Here is a 16,500-nt window from a genome sequence, read left to right as displayed (position 1 = left end):
GGGTCTCCTCCCGGTGTTCCAGTTTCCTCCCTCATTCCAAAGATGCACATTTAGAGTTAGTACATTGTGGACATGCCAAGTTGGCACCCCAGCACGATCCTCGGACTATGTCGGTCATTGATGCAGAAACGATGTATTTTATTTTTGATGTTCGATATACTTGTGAAAAATAAAGCACTAGATTCTTGTTCACTAAAATTTGAATCTTTATCTTATCTTTATAAGAGCAGCAGGTTCATTTCTGCTCACTCATTCCTGTCAGTGTTATTCTCTATTATCTCCAGTACCACATTCTAAGAACTGGAATCATTATCAATCATTTCTACTGAATTAAAATGGGGAAACGTGAAAGCTTGTTTAAAGTAACGGCATCCTAACAACATTCTAAGCCATCAGAATATAAGGAGAGAGTACTAGAAGCACTGGGCATGCTCTCAGAGCATCAATGGTGGCGGGGGGTGGGAGAGAAGAGGGAGCAGTAGGGGGAGAGGGATGGAGGGAGGAAGGAGAGAGAGAGGGAGAGGGAAAAAGAGAGACAGAAAAGGGAGGGAGGAAGGGAAAGAGAGAGGAAGGGAGAGGGGAGGGAGGGAAGGAAGAACAGTGGGAGAGAGGAAGAGGAGGGGATAAAGAGAGAGAATGTGAATGTTAATATTTTAGTCTATCAGAACTGGAAAAGTAAGAAAATTAGCTTGTTATGTTTCAAAAGGGGAGGTATGGTAAGTACAGAGGGAATGTCTCTGATCAGGTGCAGACCGTCTACCAGAGTCAGGAGAGAAATGAAACAAAGAGCCACAATTGAAACTGAAATGTCCCGTAACCTATGTGGAGAGGAAGTAAAACTGGTTACCTGAAGTTGAGGAATTCAATGCTAAGTCCCAAGGGCGATACAGACCACAGAAGAGGTGTAATGTTTGTTATGGTTTACTTTGGGCTGCACGGTTTGTATACTTGAACAGGGACCTCTTGGGTTTCCCCCCGTACTCTGGTTTTCTCTCACACACAGAAGTGACGTGGGAAGATTATTTGGTGACTGTAAATTTCCCCTACTATAACTGGGTAGCAGGAGAATTGAGGAAGTTATCAAGTCATAGAAATGGGCCGTATAGTCCAGCTGCTCCACAACAACCAAGATTTATACCTAAGCTTTTCCCATCAGCCTGTATTTTTAAAGAATATAGAGTAGCTTTGTTTGTCACATGTATATCAAAAGATACAGTGAAATGCATGGTTTCCATCAATGATGTGCGGGCAAAGCCCGCTAGTGTCACAATGCTTCCAACAGCAAGATAGCATGCTCACGACTTACTCACCTTAAATCATATGTTTCCAGAGTGTGAGAGAAGACTGGAGCACCCAGAGGAAGCCCAAACTTTCACAGGAAGAATAACAAACTCTTTACATACAGTAGTAGGAATTGAACCCCAATGTTACAGTTGGGCTATAAATCATTATGCTAACCACTACACTAATGTGCAGCCCTGATCCATATCTTTTCATATTTAGTCCATTTCCTTCTCAAACTTCCCTATCTATATACCTGTCCAAGTACATTTGAAATATTTTTAATGTACCTACTTCAGCCTCCGGCAGCTCATTCCATATATACTGATTGCTCTAGGTATGAAAAAGTTGCCCCTCAGGCTCCTATTAAATTCTCCCCTCTCACTCTAAACCAGGGGTTCCCAACCTTTTTTATGCCCTGGACCCACCCATTAACCATGGGATCCATGGACCCCAGGTTGGGAGTCTCTGCTGTAAATTTAGTTCTAGATTCCCTAACCCAAGTTGATGGGTATTGTGAGAAAAGAGATGGAGAAATTACTGGGAGAATATGACTGAACAGAATGTTCTGATAACAGACAGAGGCTTTATCGGCTGGTGGATCTTCATGAGACATGTGAAAAGTATGATCAGTGTAAGGAGATTAAAAGCAAGCAGCACTGTGAAGAGTGGGGAAAAGAACTAACTGGTTAGGTGAGTGAAATCTCAGGATCACATTTTCAGACTAAGCAGAAATATTCTGGCAAGATGTCACAAAGTCTGTGTTTCATTAGAGGAATTACGTGCCAGGAGGGAGATCAGTGGGGAGGGATGGGGGGGATGAATGGACAATGGAGTTGCGTAGGGAGCGATCCCTGCGGAATGCAGAGAGAGGGGGGGAGGGAAAGATGTGCTTAGTGGTGGGATCCCGTTGGAGGTGGCTGATCTCCCTCCTGGCACTTATCCCTGTAAGCGGAACAAGTGCTACACATGCCCTTACACTCCTCCCTTAACACCATTCAGGGCCCCAAAGAATCCTTCCAGGTGAGGCAACACTTCACCTGTGAGTCGACTGGGGTGATATACTGCGTCCGGTGCTCCCGATGTGGCCTTTTATATATTGGCGAGACCAGACGCAGACTGGGAGATCGCTTTGCTGAACATCTACGCTCTGTCCGCCAGAGAAAGCAGGATCTCCCAGTGGCCACACATTTTAATTCCACATCCCATTCCCATTCTGACATGTCTATCCACGGCCTCCCCTACTGTAAAGATGAAGCCACACTCAGGTTGGAGGAACAACACCTTATATTCTGTCTGGGTAGCCTCTAACCTGATGGCATGAACATCGACTTCTCTAACTTCCGCTAAGGCCCCACCTCCCCCTCGTACCCCATCTGTTACTTATTTTTATGCACACATTCTTTCTCTCACTCTCCTTTTTCTCCCTCTGTCCCTCTAAATATACCTCTTGTCCATCCTCTGGGTCCCCTCCCCCTTGTCTTTCTTCCCAGGCCTCCTGTCCCATGATCCTCTCGTATCCCCTTTTGCCTATCACCTGTCCAGCTCTTGGCTCCATCCCTCCCCCTCAGGTCTTCTCCTATCATTTTGTATCTCCCCCTCCCCCTCCAACTTTCAAATCCCTTACTCACTCTTCCTTCAGTTAGTCCTGACGAAGGGTCTCGGCCTGAAACGTCGACTCACCTCTTCCTACAGATGCCGCCTGGCCTGCTGCGTTCACCAGCAACTTTGATGTGTGTTGCTTGAATTTCCAGCATCTGTAGAATTCCTGTTGTCTGCAGAATCCCTTTGTTTATAGTTTCTGAATCTGACAGTGGCCTATTTGTCCCCAGTTTTTGTTTTCTGTTAGGTAGCTAATTCGCCGTCCATGTTAATAGATTGTCAAAATTCTAAGCGGTTGGTCATATCACTGCTGCTAGAATATAATATTTAAATACCCAAATAATATGGGAACTGCAATGAAGTATTGACCTGTGTTGCATTCAGTTTTTCATCATTATCACAGATCTTCTCCGAGCATCTCTGTTACGCCATGCTGTTTAGATAGTTGCTCAGCAATACCTAGGCCTGCTTGGAAATTGTTGCAACAGGGTACCATAGCAATTAGTGTAACCATTCACTGAGTAAGATCAGCGTCCAATCCCCGTTGCTGTCTGTAAGAAGTTTGTACATTATCCACGTGACCTCCCATGTTCCAAAGAGATACAGTTTATGGTTAGTAATTTGTGGGCATACTATGTTGGTGCTGCCAACAGGGCAACACTTGCGGGCTACTCCTACAACACACCTTGGACTGCGTTAGTCTATGATGCAAAATGAAACCTACCCTGTTCACTCTTCACCCTCCCTTCCATTCTTTGGGTCATTAATAGTGCCTCTTCCATTTCCCTGTCTGCCCCTAACGTTTGGAATACTTGATCATTACTTTTCTACCACCGTTGCCTCCCTGAAAAATGGCCAGTTGACCTTGCCTCTAAGGTTTCTAAGAAGAAATCGTTTTCCAAATGTAGTTGCTGTGTAGTGCCCTGAATCTTGATACCAGAATGTCATTGAATCTATGAAAGGAATTTTTGTAAGGTCATTTCAAAATTAGAGCTTATTTTTTTCAGTCAACCAGCATTCAAGAAATGCTTGTATTAAATGGCTTAATTGTCCATTTTTCACAAAACTGCATCTTAGTTGTTGAACGACATACTTTATTTATTAGGCTTAATGTGGCCATTTATTTAATTCAGCTGATTGGATCGACAGATCTTCATTGATTTTCTTCTGAGAAAGTGGAGGAGAAGGAGCTTTATAGGCACAACTCCTTAAGGTTCATTATTGCCCTGAACATCATAACTTGTGTGCGGCTCCTCCTTTCTCCCATCGTCCATTTTCCTCTCCTATCAGATTCCTTCACCTTTCAAGATTCCTTCACCTTTCAGCCCTTCACTTTTTCTACCAATCACCTCCAAGCTTCTTACTTCATCCCTCCATCACCCACCCACCTACCCACCTTCCCCCCTTCCCCCTGACCTGGCTTCACCTATCACCTTCTAGTTGGTATTCCTTACCCCCCTCTCACCCTTTTGTTCTGGATTCTCCTCCCTTCTTTTTCCAGTCCTGATGAAGGGTCTTGGTCTGAAACATCGACATTTTATCCCTTTCCATTGGTGCTGCCTGACCTGCTGAATTCCTGCAGCATTTTGTGTGTGTCACTCAGGATTTCCAGCACCTGCAGAATCCGTTGTGTTTCTGACATCCTGTGTCCTGTTTGTATTGATAGTCAATGTACACACAGCAGGTCACTTTATTATGTACCTCCTGTAACTGATAAAGTGTCCACTGAGTGTTTGTTCATGATCTTCCGCTGCTGTAGCCCATCAACATCAAGGTTCAATGTGCTGTGCGATCAGAGAGGCCCTTGGGCACATCACAGTTGTAACACATGGTTACTTGTGCTCCTGTCAGCTGAAACCAGTCTGGCCACTGTCCTCTGACCTCTCTTATTAATAAGGCATTTTTGCCATTCACTGGATTTTTTTTTTTGCTTTCACATCATTCTCTGTAAACTCTAGAGAATGTAATGCATGAAAATCCCAGGATGTCGCAGTTTCTGAGATGCTCAAGGCATCCCGTCTGGTACCAACAATCATTCTACGGTGTAGTCACTTCTTTCTTCCCCATTTGGATGTATGGTCTCAATAGCAATTGAACCCCTTGACCATGCCTGTATGCTTTTATGTATTGAGTTGCTGCCAGATGATTGGCTGATTAGATACTTGCATTACCAAACAGGTGTACAAGTGTGCCTGATAAAGTGGCCACTGTTTGTTAATGGTATTATCCAAATCACAGCCAGATTGTTTGCAGCAGCAATTACAGACGATTAGGAAGACTTTGCTTCAGTGTTTCAAAATATCAGATATACTTAACAAGAATTATATTGTGAAGGTGTCTACTTCTGTAATCTTCTTCCGTGCTGTCACACAATTTTCTTGACAACCTCTTCGTATTTGCAGATTTTTGGCAGGGGGATGAGAACCAGAGAGATGGCGCTGAAGATGAGGTAGTTGTTTAACTATCAGAGGCAATGTGTAGTGAGGAGAAGCTGTTGATAGGCAGAATTGCAGTCAACAAGGATGAGTTGCCACATGATAGGTGGACAAAATTGAAAAGGGTATAAAGGATTGAAGATGTTATATTTGGATGTGCGCAGTATATGGAATAAGGAAGATGAACTTGTAGCACAGTTACAGATTGCTATCCATGATGTTGTAGGCATCACTGAATCATGGCTGAAAGAAGATTGTAGTTGGGAGCTTAATATTCAAGGATACACATTGTATCGAAAGGACAGGCAGGAAGGCAGAGGGGGTGGCATTGCTCTGTTGGTAAAAAATATAATCAAATCATTAGAAAGAGGTGACTTATGGTCAGAAGGTGTTGAATCATTGTGGATAGAGCTAGGAACTGCAAGGGTAAAATACAGATCCCCAGACAGCAGTACGGATGTGGCCTCCAAATTACAACGGGAGATAGAAAATGCATGCCAAAAGGGCAATATTACAAAGGTCATGGGTGATGTCAATATGCTGGTAAATTGGGAAAATCAGGTTGGTGCAGGATTCCAAGAGGGGGAGCTTCTAGAATGCCTACAAGATGGCTTTTTAGAGTAGTTAGTGGTGGAGCCCAAAAGGGAATCAGCTATTCTGGATTGAGTGTTGTGCAATGGATCTGAATTGATTAGAGAGTTTAAGGTAAAAGTACCCTGAGGGCAGGTGATCCCTTAGGAGAAAGATTATCATATGATTGAATTCACCCTGAAATTTGAGAAGGAGAAGCTAAATTCAGATGTATCAGTATTAGAGTGGAGTAAAGGGATTCACAGAGGCATGAGAGAGGAGTAGGCCAGAACTGACTGGCAAAGAACACTGGCAGGGATGATGGCAGAGCAGCAATGGCTGGGATTTCTGGAAGCAATTCAGAAGGCACAGGATATATACATCCCAACAGGGAAAACATATTCTAAAGACAAGATGACACAACTGTGGCTAACAAGGGAAGTCAAAGCCAACGTAAAAGCCAAAGAGAAGGCATATAATAGAGCAAAAGTTAGAGGATAGAGAAGCTTTTAAAAACCAACAGAAGGCAACTAAAACATCATTAAGAAGGTAAAGATGGAATATGAAAGTAAGCTAGCCAATAATATTACAGAGGATTTCAAAATTTTCTTCAGATACATGAAGTCTAAAAGAAAGGAGAGAGTAGATATTGGACCACAGGAAAATGATGCTAGAGAGGTAGTAATAGGGACAAGAAAATGGCGAACAAACTGAAGAAGTATATTGTATCAGTCTTCAATTTGGAAGATACTAGCAGTATGATGGAAGTTCCAGGTATCAGAGGTCATGAAGTGTGTAAAGTTATCATTACTAGAGAGAAGGTTCTTGGGAAACTGAAAGGCCAGATAGTGTACACTCCAGAGTTTTAAAGAGATGGCTGAAGAGATTGTGGAGGCAGTAGTAATGATCTTTCCAGAATCACTAGATTCTGGAATGGTTCTGGAAGACTGAAAAATTGCAAATGTCACTCCACTCTTCAAGAAAGGAGTGATGCAGAAAAAAAATGACATTACAGGCCAGTTAGTCTGATGTCAGTGTTTGGGAAGATGTTGGAGTCGATTGTTAAGAATGAGGTCTCAGGGTACTTGGAAGCACATGATAAAATAGGCCATAGTCAGCATGGTTTCCTCAAGAAAAAATCTTGCCAGACAAGTCTGTTGGATTTTTTTTGAAGAAGTAATAAGCAGGATAGACAACAGGGAATTGGCTGATGTGTACTTGGTTTTTCAGAAGACTGTTGATGAGGCTACTTAACAAGCTATGGTATTATGGGAAAGATTCTAGCATGCATAAAGCAGTGGCTGATTGCAGGAGGCAAAGTGCAGTAATGAAAGGAACCTTTTCTGGTTGGCTGCTGGTGACTAGTGGTTTTCCATAGGGGTCTGTGTTGGAACCGATTCTCTTTATGGTATATATCAATGATTTCGATAATAGAATTGATGGCTTTGTTGCAAAGTCTGTAGATCATATGAAGATAGGTGGAGGGGCAGGTAGTTTGAGGAAGTAGAAGGAAGCACTGAGACAGATTAAGAGAATTGGCAATGAAGTGGCAGATGGAATATAGTGTCAGGAGGTGTATGGTCCTGCACTTTGGTAGAAGTGATGAAAGGGTTGACTATTTTCTAAATGGAGAGAAAATACAAAAAATGAGATGTTGACAGATTGCACTTCAATCTGAGGGGGACCAATATTCTTGCAGGCAAGTCTACTAGAGTTGTTGGGAGTGGTTTAAACTAATATGGCAGGGGGATAGGAACTAGTATGATAGAGCTGAGGATGAGCCAACAAGTTTATAAGTACATGATGGGTGTAACATGAATGTAAGGAAGGACAAACCAATGATGAGGTACAAATGCAGACAGAGCAGAGTTAAATTGTACCACAGAGGCAAAATTCAAAAAGTCAAGGAATGCAGGACTGAAGGTGCTGTATTTAAATGCATGAAGCATTTGGAATAAGGTGAACAAACTTGTGGCTCAATTGAAGATTGATCAATATGACGTTGTGGGCATCACTGAGTCATGGTGGAAAGAAGGCCATAGTTGGGAGCTTAACATCAAAGGATAAACTTTGTATTGAAAGGACAGACAAGATGGCATAGGTAGTGGTGTGGTTCTTTTGGTAGGAGATGGAACTACATGGGTTAGAGAACGGTGATTTTTTTGTGGGTGGAGTTCAGAAATTGCAAGGGTAAAACAACATTATGGGAATCAAATAGGCCTCCAAATAGTAGCCAATATATGGGGTTGAGATCACAAAGGTAGCTGGAAAAGGAATGTAATAAATGACACATTTGAATGGGAGACTTCAATATGCAAGTGGATTGGGAAAATCAGGTTGGTGTTGGATCACAAGAGAGGGAATTTGTTGAATGCCTACAAGATGGCTTTTTAGAGCAGCTTGTGCTTGAGTCTACATAGGGGAAGGCTATCTTGTATTGAGTGTTGTGTAATAACCCAGATCATATCAGTGAGCTTAATGTAAAAGAACCCTTAGGAGGCAGTGATCATAATATTAGTGATTTCATACTCCAATTTGTGAGGGAGGAGCATAAGTCACATGTATCAGTATTGCAATGGAATAAAGGGGATTACAGAGGCATGAAAGAGGAGCATGTCCAGGTGTATTGGAGGGGGATTCGGGTGGGGGTGCCAGCAGAGCAAAGGTGGCTGAGGTTTCTGGGAATAGTTCACAAGGTGCACGATAGATATGTCCCACACAAGAAGTAGGCAAAGGGCAGGGGCAACCATGGCTGACAAAGGAAGTTAAGGATGGCATAAAAACCAAGGAAAGGGCATATATAGTAGAAAAAGTGAGTGGGAAGTGTGATAATTGGGAAGCTTTTAAAATCCAACAAAAGGCAACTAAATAAGCTAAAAGGGAAAAAATGAAACATGAGGGAAAACTAGCCAATAATATAAAGCAGGAAACTGAAAGATTTTTCAGTTATATAAAGAGTAAAAGGGAAGTGAGAATTGATATAGAACCCCTGGAAAATGGTGGAGTGAGGTAGTAATGGGGTACAAAGAAATGGCAGATGAACTTAATAAATACTTTGCATCAGTCTTCACTGTGGAAGACACTAGCTGTATACCAGTGGTCCGTGAGAATCAGGGAGCAGGAGTGGGTGCCATTACTATTAAAGGAAAAAGTGCTAGGCAAACTCAAAGGTCTTAAGGTGGATAAGTCACCTAGACCAAAGTTTGTGAGTGATACAATGATAGGTGGAGGGGTAAATAGTCCTGAAGATGCAACGTGATTACAACAGGACTTAGATAAATTGGAAGAATGAGCAAAAAAGTGGCAGATGGAATACAGTATTGGGAAATTTATGAAAATGCGTTTGGTAAAAGGAACAATAGTGTGGACTATTATCTAAATGGGGAGAAGGTTCAAATATCAGAGGGAATTAGGAGTCCTCATGCAAAATTCCCAGAAGGTTAATTTACAAGTTGAGTCTGTGGTAAAGAAGACAAATGCAATGTTGACATTTATTTCAAGAATATGAAATCAATATGCTGAGCCTTTATAAGACTCTGGTCAGGCCACACTTGGAGTAATGTCAATAGTTTTTGGCCCTTTATCTCAGAAAGGATGTATTGGAAAGAGTCCAGAGGAGGTTCACGAGGATAATTCTGGGAATAGAAGTGTTAACATATGAGGAGCATTTGGCAGTTTTGGGCCTGTACTCACTGGAGTTTAGAAGAATGCTAGGAGCGGGGGAGCTCATTGAAACCTACCAAATGTTGAAAGGACTAGATAGGGTGGATGTGAAGAGGATGTTTCCTATGGTGGAGGTATCCAGAACTAGAGGCACAGACTCATAATTGAGGGGCAACTTTTTAGAACAGAGTTAAGGAGGAATCTTGTTAGGCAGAGAGTAGTGAATCTGTGGAATGTTCTGCCACAGACTGTGGTGAAGGCCAAGTCCGTGGGTATATTTAAGGCAGAAGTTGATAGTTTCCTGATTGGCTTCACTTGAAATATTGTGAGCAGGTTTGGGCCCCTTGTCTTAGAAAGAATGTGGACAAACTGCAGAGGGTTCGAAGGAAGTTTATGGAGATGATTCCAGGATTGAATATTTTGTCATATGAAGAGCGTCTGATGGCTCTGAACATGTATTCACTGGAATTCAGAAGAATGATCGGTAGTCTAATTGAAACCTACCGAATAGTGAAAGGCCTTAATAAATAGCGTGGACATGGAGAGGGTATTTCCCTTGATGGGAGAGTCTAAGACCTGAGGACATAGTTTCAACATAGAAGAGGGTCCTTTTAGAATGGAGATGAGGAGGAATTTCTTTAGCTAGAGAGTGATGAATCTGTGGAATTCTTTGCCACAGGCAGCTGTGGAGGCCAAGTTTTTATGTGTATTTAATGCAGAAGTTGATAGATTCTTGATTGGTCAGGACAGGAAGGAATACGTGGGGATGGCAGGAGATTGGAGCTGAGAGGAAAATTGGATCAGCCATGTTGAAATGGCAGAGCCGACTTGATGGACCAAATGGCCTAATTCTGCTCCTATATCTTACGATTTGAGGCTTCATGATTTCTCGGGAACTGGGCTTGTTTAAATTTTACAAGGTAACAAAGCCTCTTTATAGGTGCACAGTTACTTACTAAATTTCTTAAATGGATATCATGTTACTGCGGCAGGCTGGATCACATCAAGAGTTGGAAAATCTTGAATAGTTACCTTGTCTTTTTGCAAAGGCCTTTCTAGTCATTCAACACATTAGTATTGCTTACAGAGCAGTCCAAGGCCAAGTCTTCTCACTTATTTGGTTGAAGGATTGGGGCATCACTGTGGCGAAGCAGTTAGTGCGATGCTATTACAGTTCGGGGGAGGGAGGTCAATTCTGACACTGTCTGTAAGGAGCTTTTAACTATATGTTCTCCACTCGAACCATGTGTGTTACCTCTGGGTGCTCCAGTTTCTTCCCACAGTCCCAAGACTGTTCGTGGGTTAATTGGTCATTGTAAGTTGTCCTGTGACTAGGCTAGGGTTAAACAGGTGAGTTGCTGGGCGGTGCAGGTCGTTGGGTTGGAAGGACCTGTTCTGCACTGTATCTCTAAATAAATAGACAGAATCTCAGTAGATTCAAGATTCAAGATTGTTTATTGTTATTCTTCAATACATGAGTGTAAAGGAGCAAAACAATGATTGTTTCACAGTATGACTAATGTCCTGGATCTTTATAAGTGAATTTAACATATCTTTCATGACAGCAATACCATCTGATTGTCTTTGGACCAAACAACAGAGGAAATGAGATTGATGTAGTATGTTACTCATCTGTGAATGGTGAACTGGAAGTACTGAGGAATAATACCATATTCACATTACACCAATTACTATCCCCTTTTCTTTCTAAAAGCTTTGTCGTCAATCATAGAGACACCAAAGTTTGAGACAAGTTAGATGCCGGTGCTGATAGTCTGGGGGCTTCTCTCGCCGCAACGCTAAGGCTGAAGGACTGCCCCCAGCTGCTGTGCTTCGAGACTGCAATCTTTGTGGGTGATTTGCCCCGCTACTGTGATGAACCGAATAACGAGGCTTTGGGCCTGCTCCAGGGATTTGGATCTAAGGACTCAATTCGGTTCGGAATGCTGTCGTTGTTGCCTGCTTCTATTGCTTATATGATTTGTTTTGTGGGGTTTTTTTTTGCTCTTTCCCTGTTGGAAGGGGTTGGTCTTATTTTTTTAATTCTGTTGCTTCGGGTTCCTTGTTTTGTGACTGCCTGTAAGCAAAACGAATCTCAAGGATCTTTGCTGTGGACATTTGACTCAGATTCAAATTCATTTATTTATCACATGTACATCGAAACATACAGTGAAGTGTGTTGTTTGCGTTAACAACCAACACAACATAAGGATGTGCTATACAATGGAAACTCATCTTCCCATGTTTCTTTTTACTTTTATTTACAGCTGGTAATGGAGTTCTGTGGAGCAGGCTCTGTCACTGACCTGGTCAAGAAAACCAAAGGCAACAGCTTGAAGGAGGACTGGATAGCATACATCTGTCGGGAAGTTCTACGGGTAAGTTGGAATAGCAATTAGAAAACTCGTTCTATAAAATTGCTACTTCAATGATTTTACACTGGACCATTTGTGATCAACGTTTCTCAGTCACTGTGTATACTTTTTCATTGATGCTATTGTATTTCCTTATTTTCCTGTGAATGCCTTCAAGAAAAGTTATTCAGTGTAGGATATGGTGACTTATGAATTATTTTGAAAATAAATTTACTTTGAACTTTAAAGCCTGTGATTTTTATTAACTGTATCCTCCAAGGTGAAATTGTGTATTCAGTCCAACGATCTGAAGTTTAAGCAATGGCTGAAGATTTTTCAAAGAATATGTTTCAATCATTATGCTTTGCTACAATGTGGGGCAGGTATCACATTTTAATCCTATCTGCTCTCCTCTTAAATTACACTCTACCATCTTCTTTTCGCTCTCCCCTCTGCAACTGGACAGAAGATACAAAAGCCTGAAAACATGAACCACCAGATTCAAGTACAGCTTCTATTCCGTTGTTATAAGATGATTGAATGGTTCCCTTGTATGATAAGATGAACTCTTGACCTCACAATCTACCTCGTTATGATCTTGCTCCTTATTGTTTACTTGCACTGCACTCTCTCTGTAACTGTTGCACTTTATTCTGCATTCTGTTATTGTTTTACCTTGTACCACTTTTATGCACTAAGAAATTGATCTATCTGAACAGTATGCAAGACAAGTGTATCACTGTACCTTGGCACACGAAATATCAGTAAGCCAATTTCTATTCCAATTCCAATGATAAATACACCACCTCCCTTCCAGAGGTATGTGACCTGTGATTCATGACCTCTGACTTGTGACCTTTGACTTCTCAGTGAATGATTAGTCATTGAAGAGCTGAGTGTTTGTGGGGAAAGTATACACAATGCTTGGTGGGGTTTGCTGAGTGGGTTATGAATCAGAATCAGGTTTAAGATCACCGGCATATGTCGAGAAATTTGTAAACTTTGCAGTAGCAGTACAATGCAATGCATGATAAATATAGAGAAAAAAGAATTATAGTAATTATATATATATGTGTGTGCGTGTGTATATATATATATATATATATATATATATAATATATGTGTGTGTGTGTATATATATATATATATTGAATAGTTAGGTTAGAATAACTAGTGAAAAAACAGAAATTTTTAAAAAAGTGGTGAGGTAGTGTTCATGAGTTTAATGTCCATTCAAAAATCGGAGGGCAGAGGGGAAGAAGCAGTTCCTGAATCGCTAAGCTTGTGCCTTCAGGCTCCTGTACCTCCTACCTGACGTTTAACAATGACAAGAGGATTTGGGGAATGTTGAGGAACTAAGTCCTGAAGTGGTTGTTGAGGTCCCAGTGATTAAGGAGGGTGGGCATTAAAGGGCTAGTTTTTGTGGGAGGGGCTCTGTCATTGCAGAATGTGAGGTCCGATTTATTCATCTCATGTACATGGAAACGTATTAATGAAATGTCTCATTTGTGTTAACAACCAACACACCCAAGGATGTGTTGGAGGCAGCCCACAAGTGCTGCCACGTTTTCCAGTGACAACAGTGCAGAACAGTCCACTTTCCTTGGCCTCAGACTCTCAAAGTCACAAGGGAAAAGGCAGATTGAGTCAAGTAGACTTGTAATTGGTTTATTATTGTACTGAGGTATAGTGAAAGTCCATGCAACCAACCATACATGCCAACCATATACTATAGATCTTGTAATCACATCAGGATTTGCAGAGAAAACCAATAACAGAATGCAAAATATGGTGTTAAGAATGAAGAATATACACTTGAGTTTAGAAAATGAGTGGAAATCTAAAATTCAGATAGGATTGGATGCAAGTTGGATGCTTTTTCTGGTAGGATGTTTCTTCTGGCTTGGTGCGTTGGAAGGGGTGGTTCTAGATCAAGGGTCATGGTCTCAGGATGTGGCTATAAAGCTAGGACTGAAATGAGAAATGTCTACATTCAGAGGGCAGTTAGCCTGTGGAATTCTCTACCACAGAAAGACAGTTAACATATTTAGAGGTGTTGATTGATTTCTGAATGTAAAACATCAAGAGTACAAGAGCAGGAACGTGACACTGAGAAAGAGAGTCAGCCATGAATGTATTAAATGATGGAGAAGGTTCAAAGGCATGTTTATGTTAAGGCTGAAATAACTGAACTGATGATTAGGCGAGCCAACCATTTTAGACCTGTGGGGTTAAATATCTGAAGTGTTATAAATGCCTTGAATGGTGATTGGGGCTAGCACTAGAATAAACTTGAGAGTATTTAAAGGGGGAGGGTTTCAAGGGAGTTAAGGTTCTTAATATTTTAAAGTAGCTGGTCACTCTTGTAGTTTGAAATCTTTGTAAATTATCTGAGATTTAAGCCTGAAAGAGTTTTCAAACATTGCATATAGATGATCTCCCTCTATCGCTCAGTCCAGATAATGGGTCTCAGCCCAAAATGTTTCCTTCACAGATGCTGCCTGACCTGTTGAGTTCCTCCAGCAACTCTCATTTTTCCTCCAAATTTCAGCAGCTGCAGACATTGGTGCCTTCTACTCCTGCATCTCAAAAATAAAACACTGCAGTACAGTACAGGCCCTTTGGCCCATGATGTTGTGTCAACATTTTAACCTGCTTCAAGATCAACCTAATCGTTCCCTCCCATAGCCTTACATTTTTTCTTTCACCCATATGCCCGCCTAAGAGTCTCTTAAATATCCCTAACATATCTGCTTCTACCACCACCCATGGCAGTAGATTCAAGCACCCACCACTCTCCGTGTGATAAACCTACCTCTGACATCCCCCCAATACTTTCCTCCAGTCACCTTAAAAATATGCCTCCTCATATTGGCTATTTCTGCCTTGGGAAAAACTATTTGAGTATCTACTCAATCTATGCCTCTTATCATCTCGTACTCCTTTATCTAGTCGCCTCTCATCCTTCTTTGCTCCAAAGAGAGAAGCACTAGCTCACTCTACCTATCCTTTTAAGATATACTCCCTAATCCAGGCAGCATCCTGGCAAAACTCCTCTGGATCCTATCTAAAGCTTCCACAGCCTTCCCATAAAGAGGCGACAAAACCTGACGCAATAATCTGTTTGTTTTGTTTTTATGCAGCGTACCCGGTTAACGGTTGCTCTTGTCTCCTTGTCATATGATCTAAAGCACATTTGTGATCAGTGTAGAGTCAAAGTAAATACCATCTCCGCCAATGTTTGTGGTCCATCATGTAACTTACACTGTTGCATTTCATTAAATTGTACCTGCAGGGACTGGCTCATCTTCACTCTCACCACGTCATCCATCGTGACATCAAAGGACAGAACGTGTTATTGACCGAGAATGCAGAAGTTAAGCTTGGTAAGCATCTCAGGACAATTAGAATCTTCATGAGATTTCTATCAACTGGGAGGTGATATCTGACACAAGAATCTAGTACATCTCCCTGTGAGGATATGATAAATTGCAATTTCAATAGGCTCTTAGCTATTCTGCAAACATGCTATATGACAGGCTCTTCAAAGATAGTTCATGAGGATTAACTGTCTTTCCAGTTAGCCTACTCTTCTTTATTTTGAAATGCAGGCCCTTCCAGTGAGAATACATCCTTGTGACCAACTAACCTGTACGTCATTGGAATGTGGGAGGAAACTGGAGCTCCTAGAGGCAACCCACGTGGTCGTGGGGAGAATATACAAAGTCCTTACGGACAATGGTGGAATTGAGCGCAGAATGCTGCCATTGTTATAGCTATGCTGACTGCCACACTGTCCTGCCACCCAGAAATATATATTTTGCTTAAAACCTACTTCCTACAAAGATATCTATTATTCTAAGTGAATCTACATGGTGCAGCAATTTGCATAGTCTGTGCAGCAAAGTGGCTCAGCGAGTAAGGTTGGCGTCCCACAGCTGCAACAATCCTAAACTCCACCTGCATGTGTAGGGTTTTCTTATTCTCTCTGTGTTTTCCTGGGTGCTCTGGTTTCATCCCACATCCAAAAGTTGGCGCTGTCAAGTGATTGTGCTAACTGAGACGCTACCATGCTACCCAGTGAAGAGTAGGGCCCTGAAGAGTGACTGTTCCGGAATAGCGGGACCTAGGAGTGCAAGTATATATTGTACTGTGCAAGTCTTAGGCATCCTGGCTATATATATATGTGCCAAAGACTTTTGCACAGTATTCTAATTCACTGAAAGGAACATCACAGATAGCCAGGGTGGTGAATATGGCATTTGGCATAAGACCTTAAGAATAGGAGCAGATTTAGCCCACTTGGCCCATCAAGTCTGCTCTGCCACTCAACCATGGCTGATCCGTTTCCCCCCCCCCTCAGCCTTGTGTTCATCAGTTGGGACGTTGAATATAGGAGTTGGGAGGTTATGCTGCAGTTACTTCAGATATCAGTGAGGCCTCACATGTAGAAAAGATTTACCAGGACATTGGAGGCCTTGAAGAGCTGAGTTACACGGAGAGTTTGCCTAGACTAGGATTTTATTCCCTAGAATGCAGGAGATGAGGAGGTGAGAGAGCTTTATCAGATCATAAAAGGCATAGACAGGGTGAAA

At 41.9% G+C, this 16,500-nt stretch overlaps 1 protein-coding gene across 4 annotated transcripts in view; it reads left to right on the top strand.

Moving 5' to 3' along the window:
* The window catches only part of si:zfos-2326c3.2 (mitogen-activated protein kinase kinase kinase kinase 4), a 349,204-nt gene that overhangs the window by 124,908 nt on the left and 207,796 nt on the right, over positions 1–16,500 (top strand). For all 4 annotated transcript variants that reach the window (XM_063061134.1, XM_063061135.1, XM_063061138.1 and 1 more), the window contains exons 5-6: positions 11,819–11,929; positions 15,201–15,291. In XM_063061134.1, the coding sequence (XP_062917204.1) occupies positions 11,819–11,929; positions 15,201–15,291 (202 nt within the window). The remainder of the gene's footprint in view (positions 1–11,818; positions 11,930–15,200; positions 15,292–16,500) is intronic.

This window comes from Mobula hypostoma, chromosome 10 (genome assembly GCF_963921235.1).
Source record: "Mobula hypostoma chromosome 10, sMobHyp1.1, whole genome shotgun sequence".
Classification (NCBI taxonomy): Eukaryota; Metazoa; Chordata; class Chondrichthyes; order Myliobatiformes; family Myliobatidae; genus Mobula; species Mobula hypostoma.
This window is presented reverse-complemented; position numbering and strand designations above follow the sequence as displayed.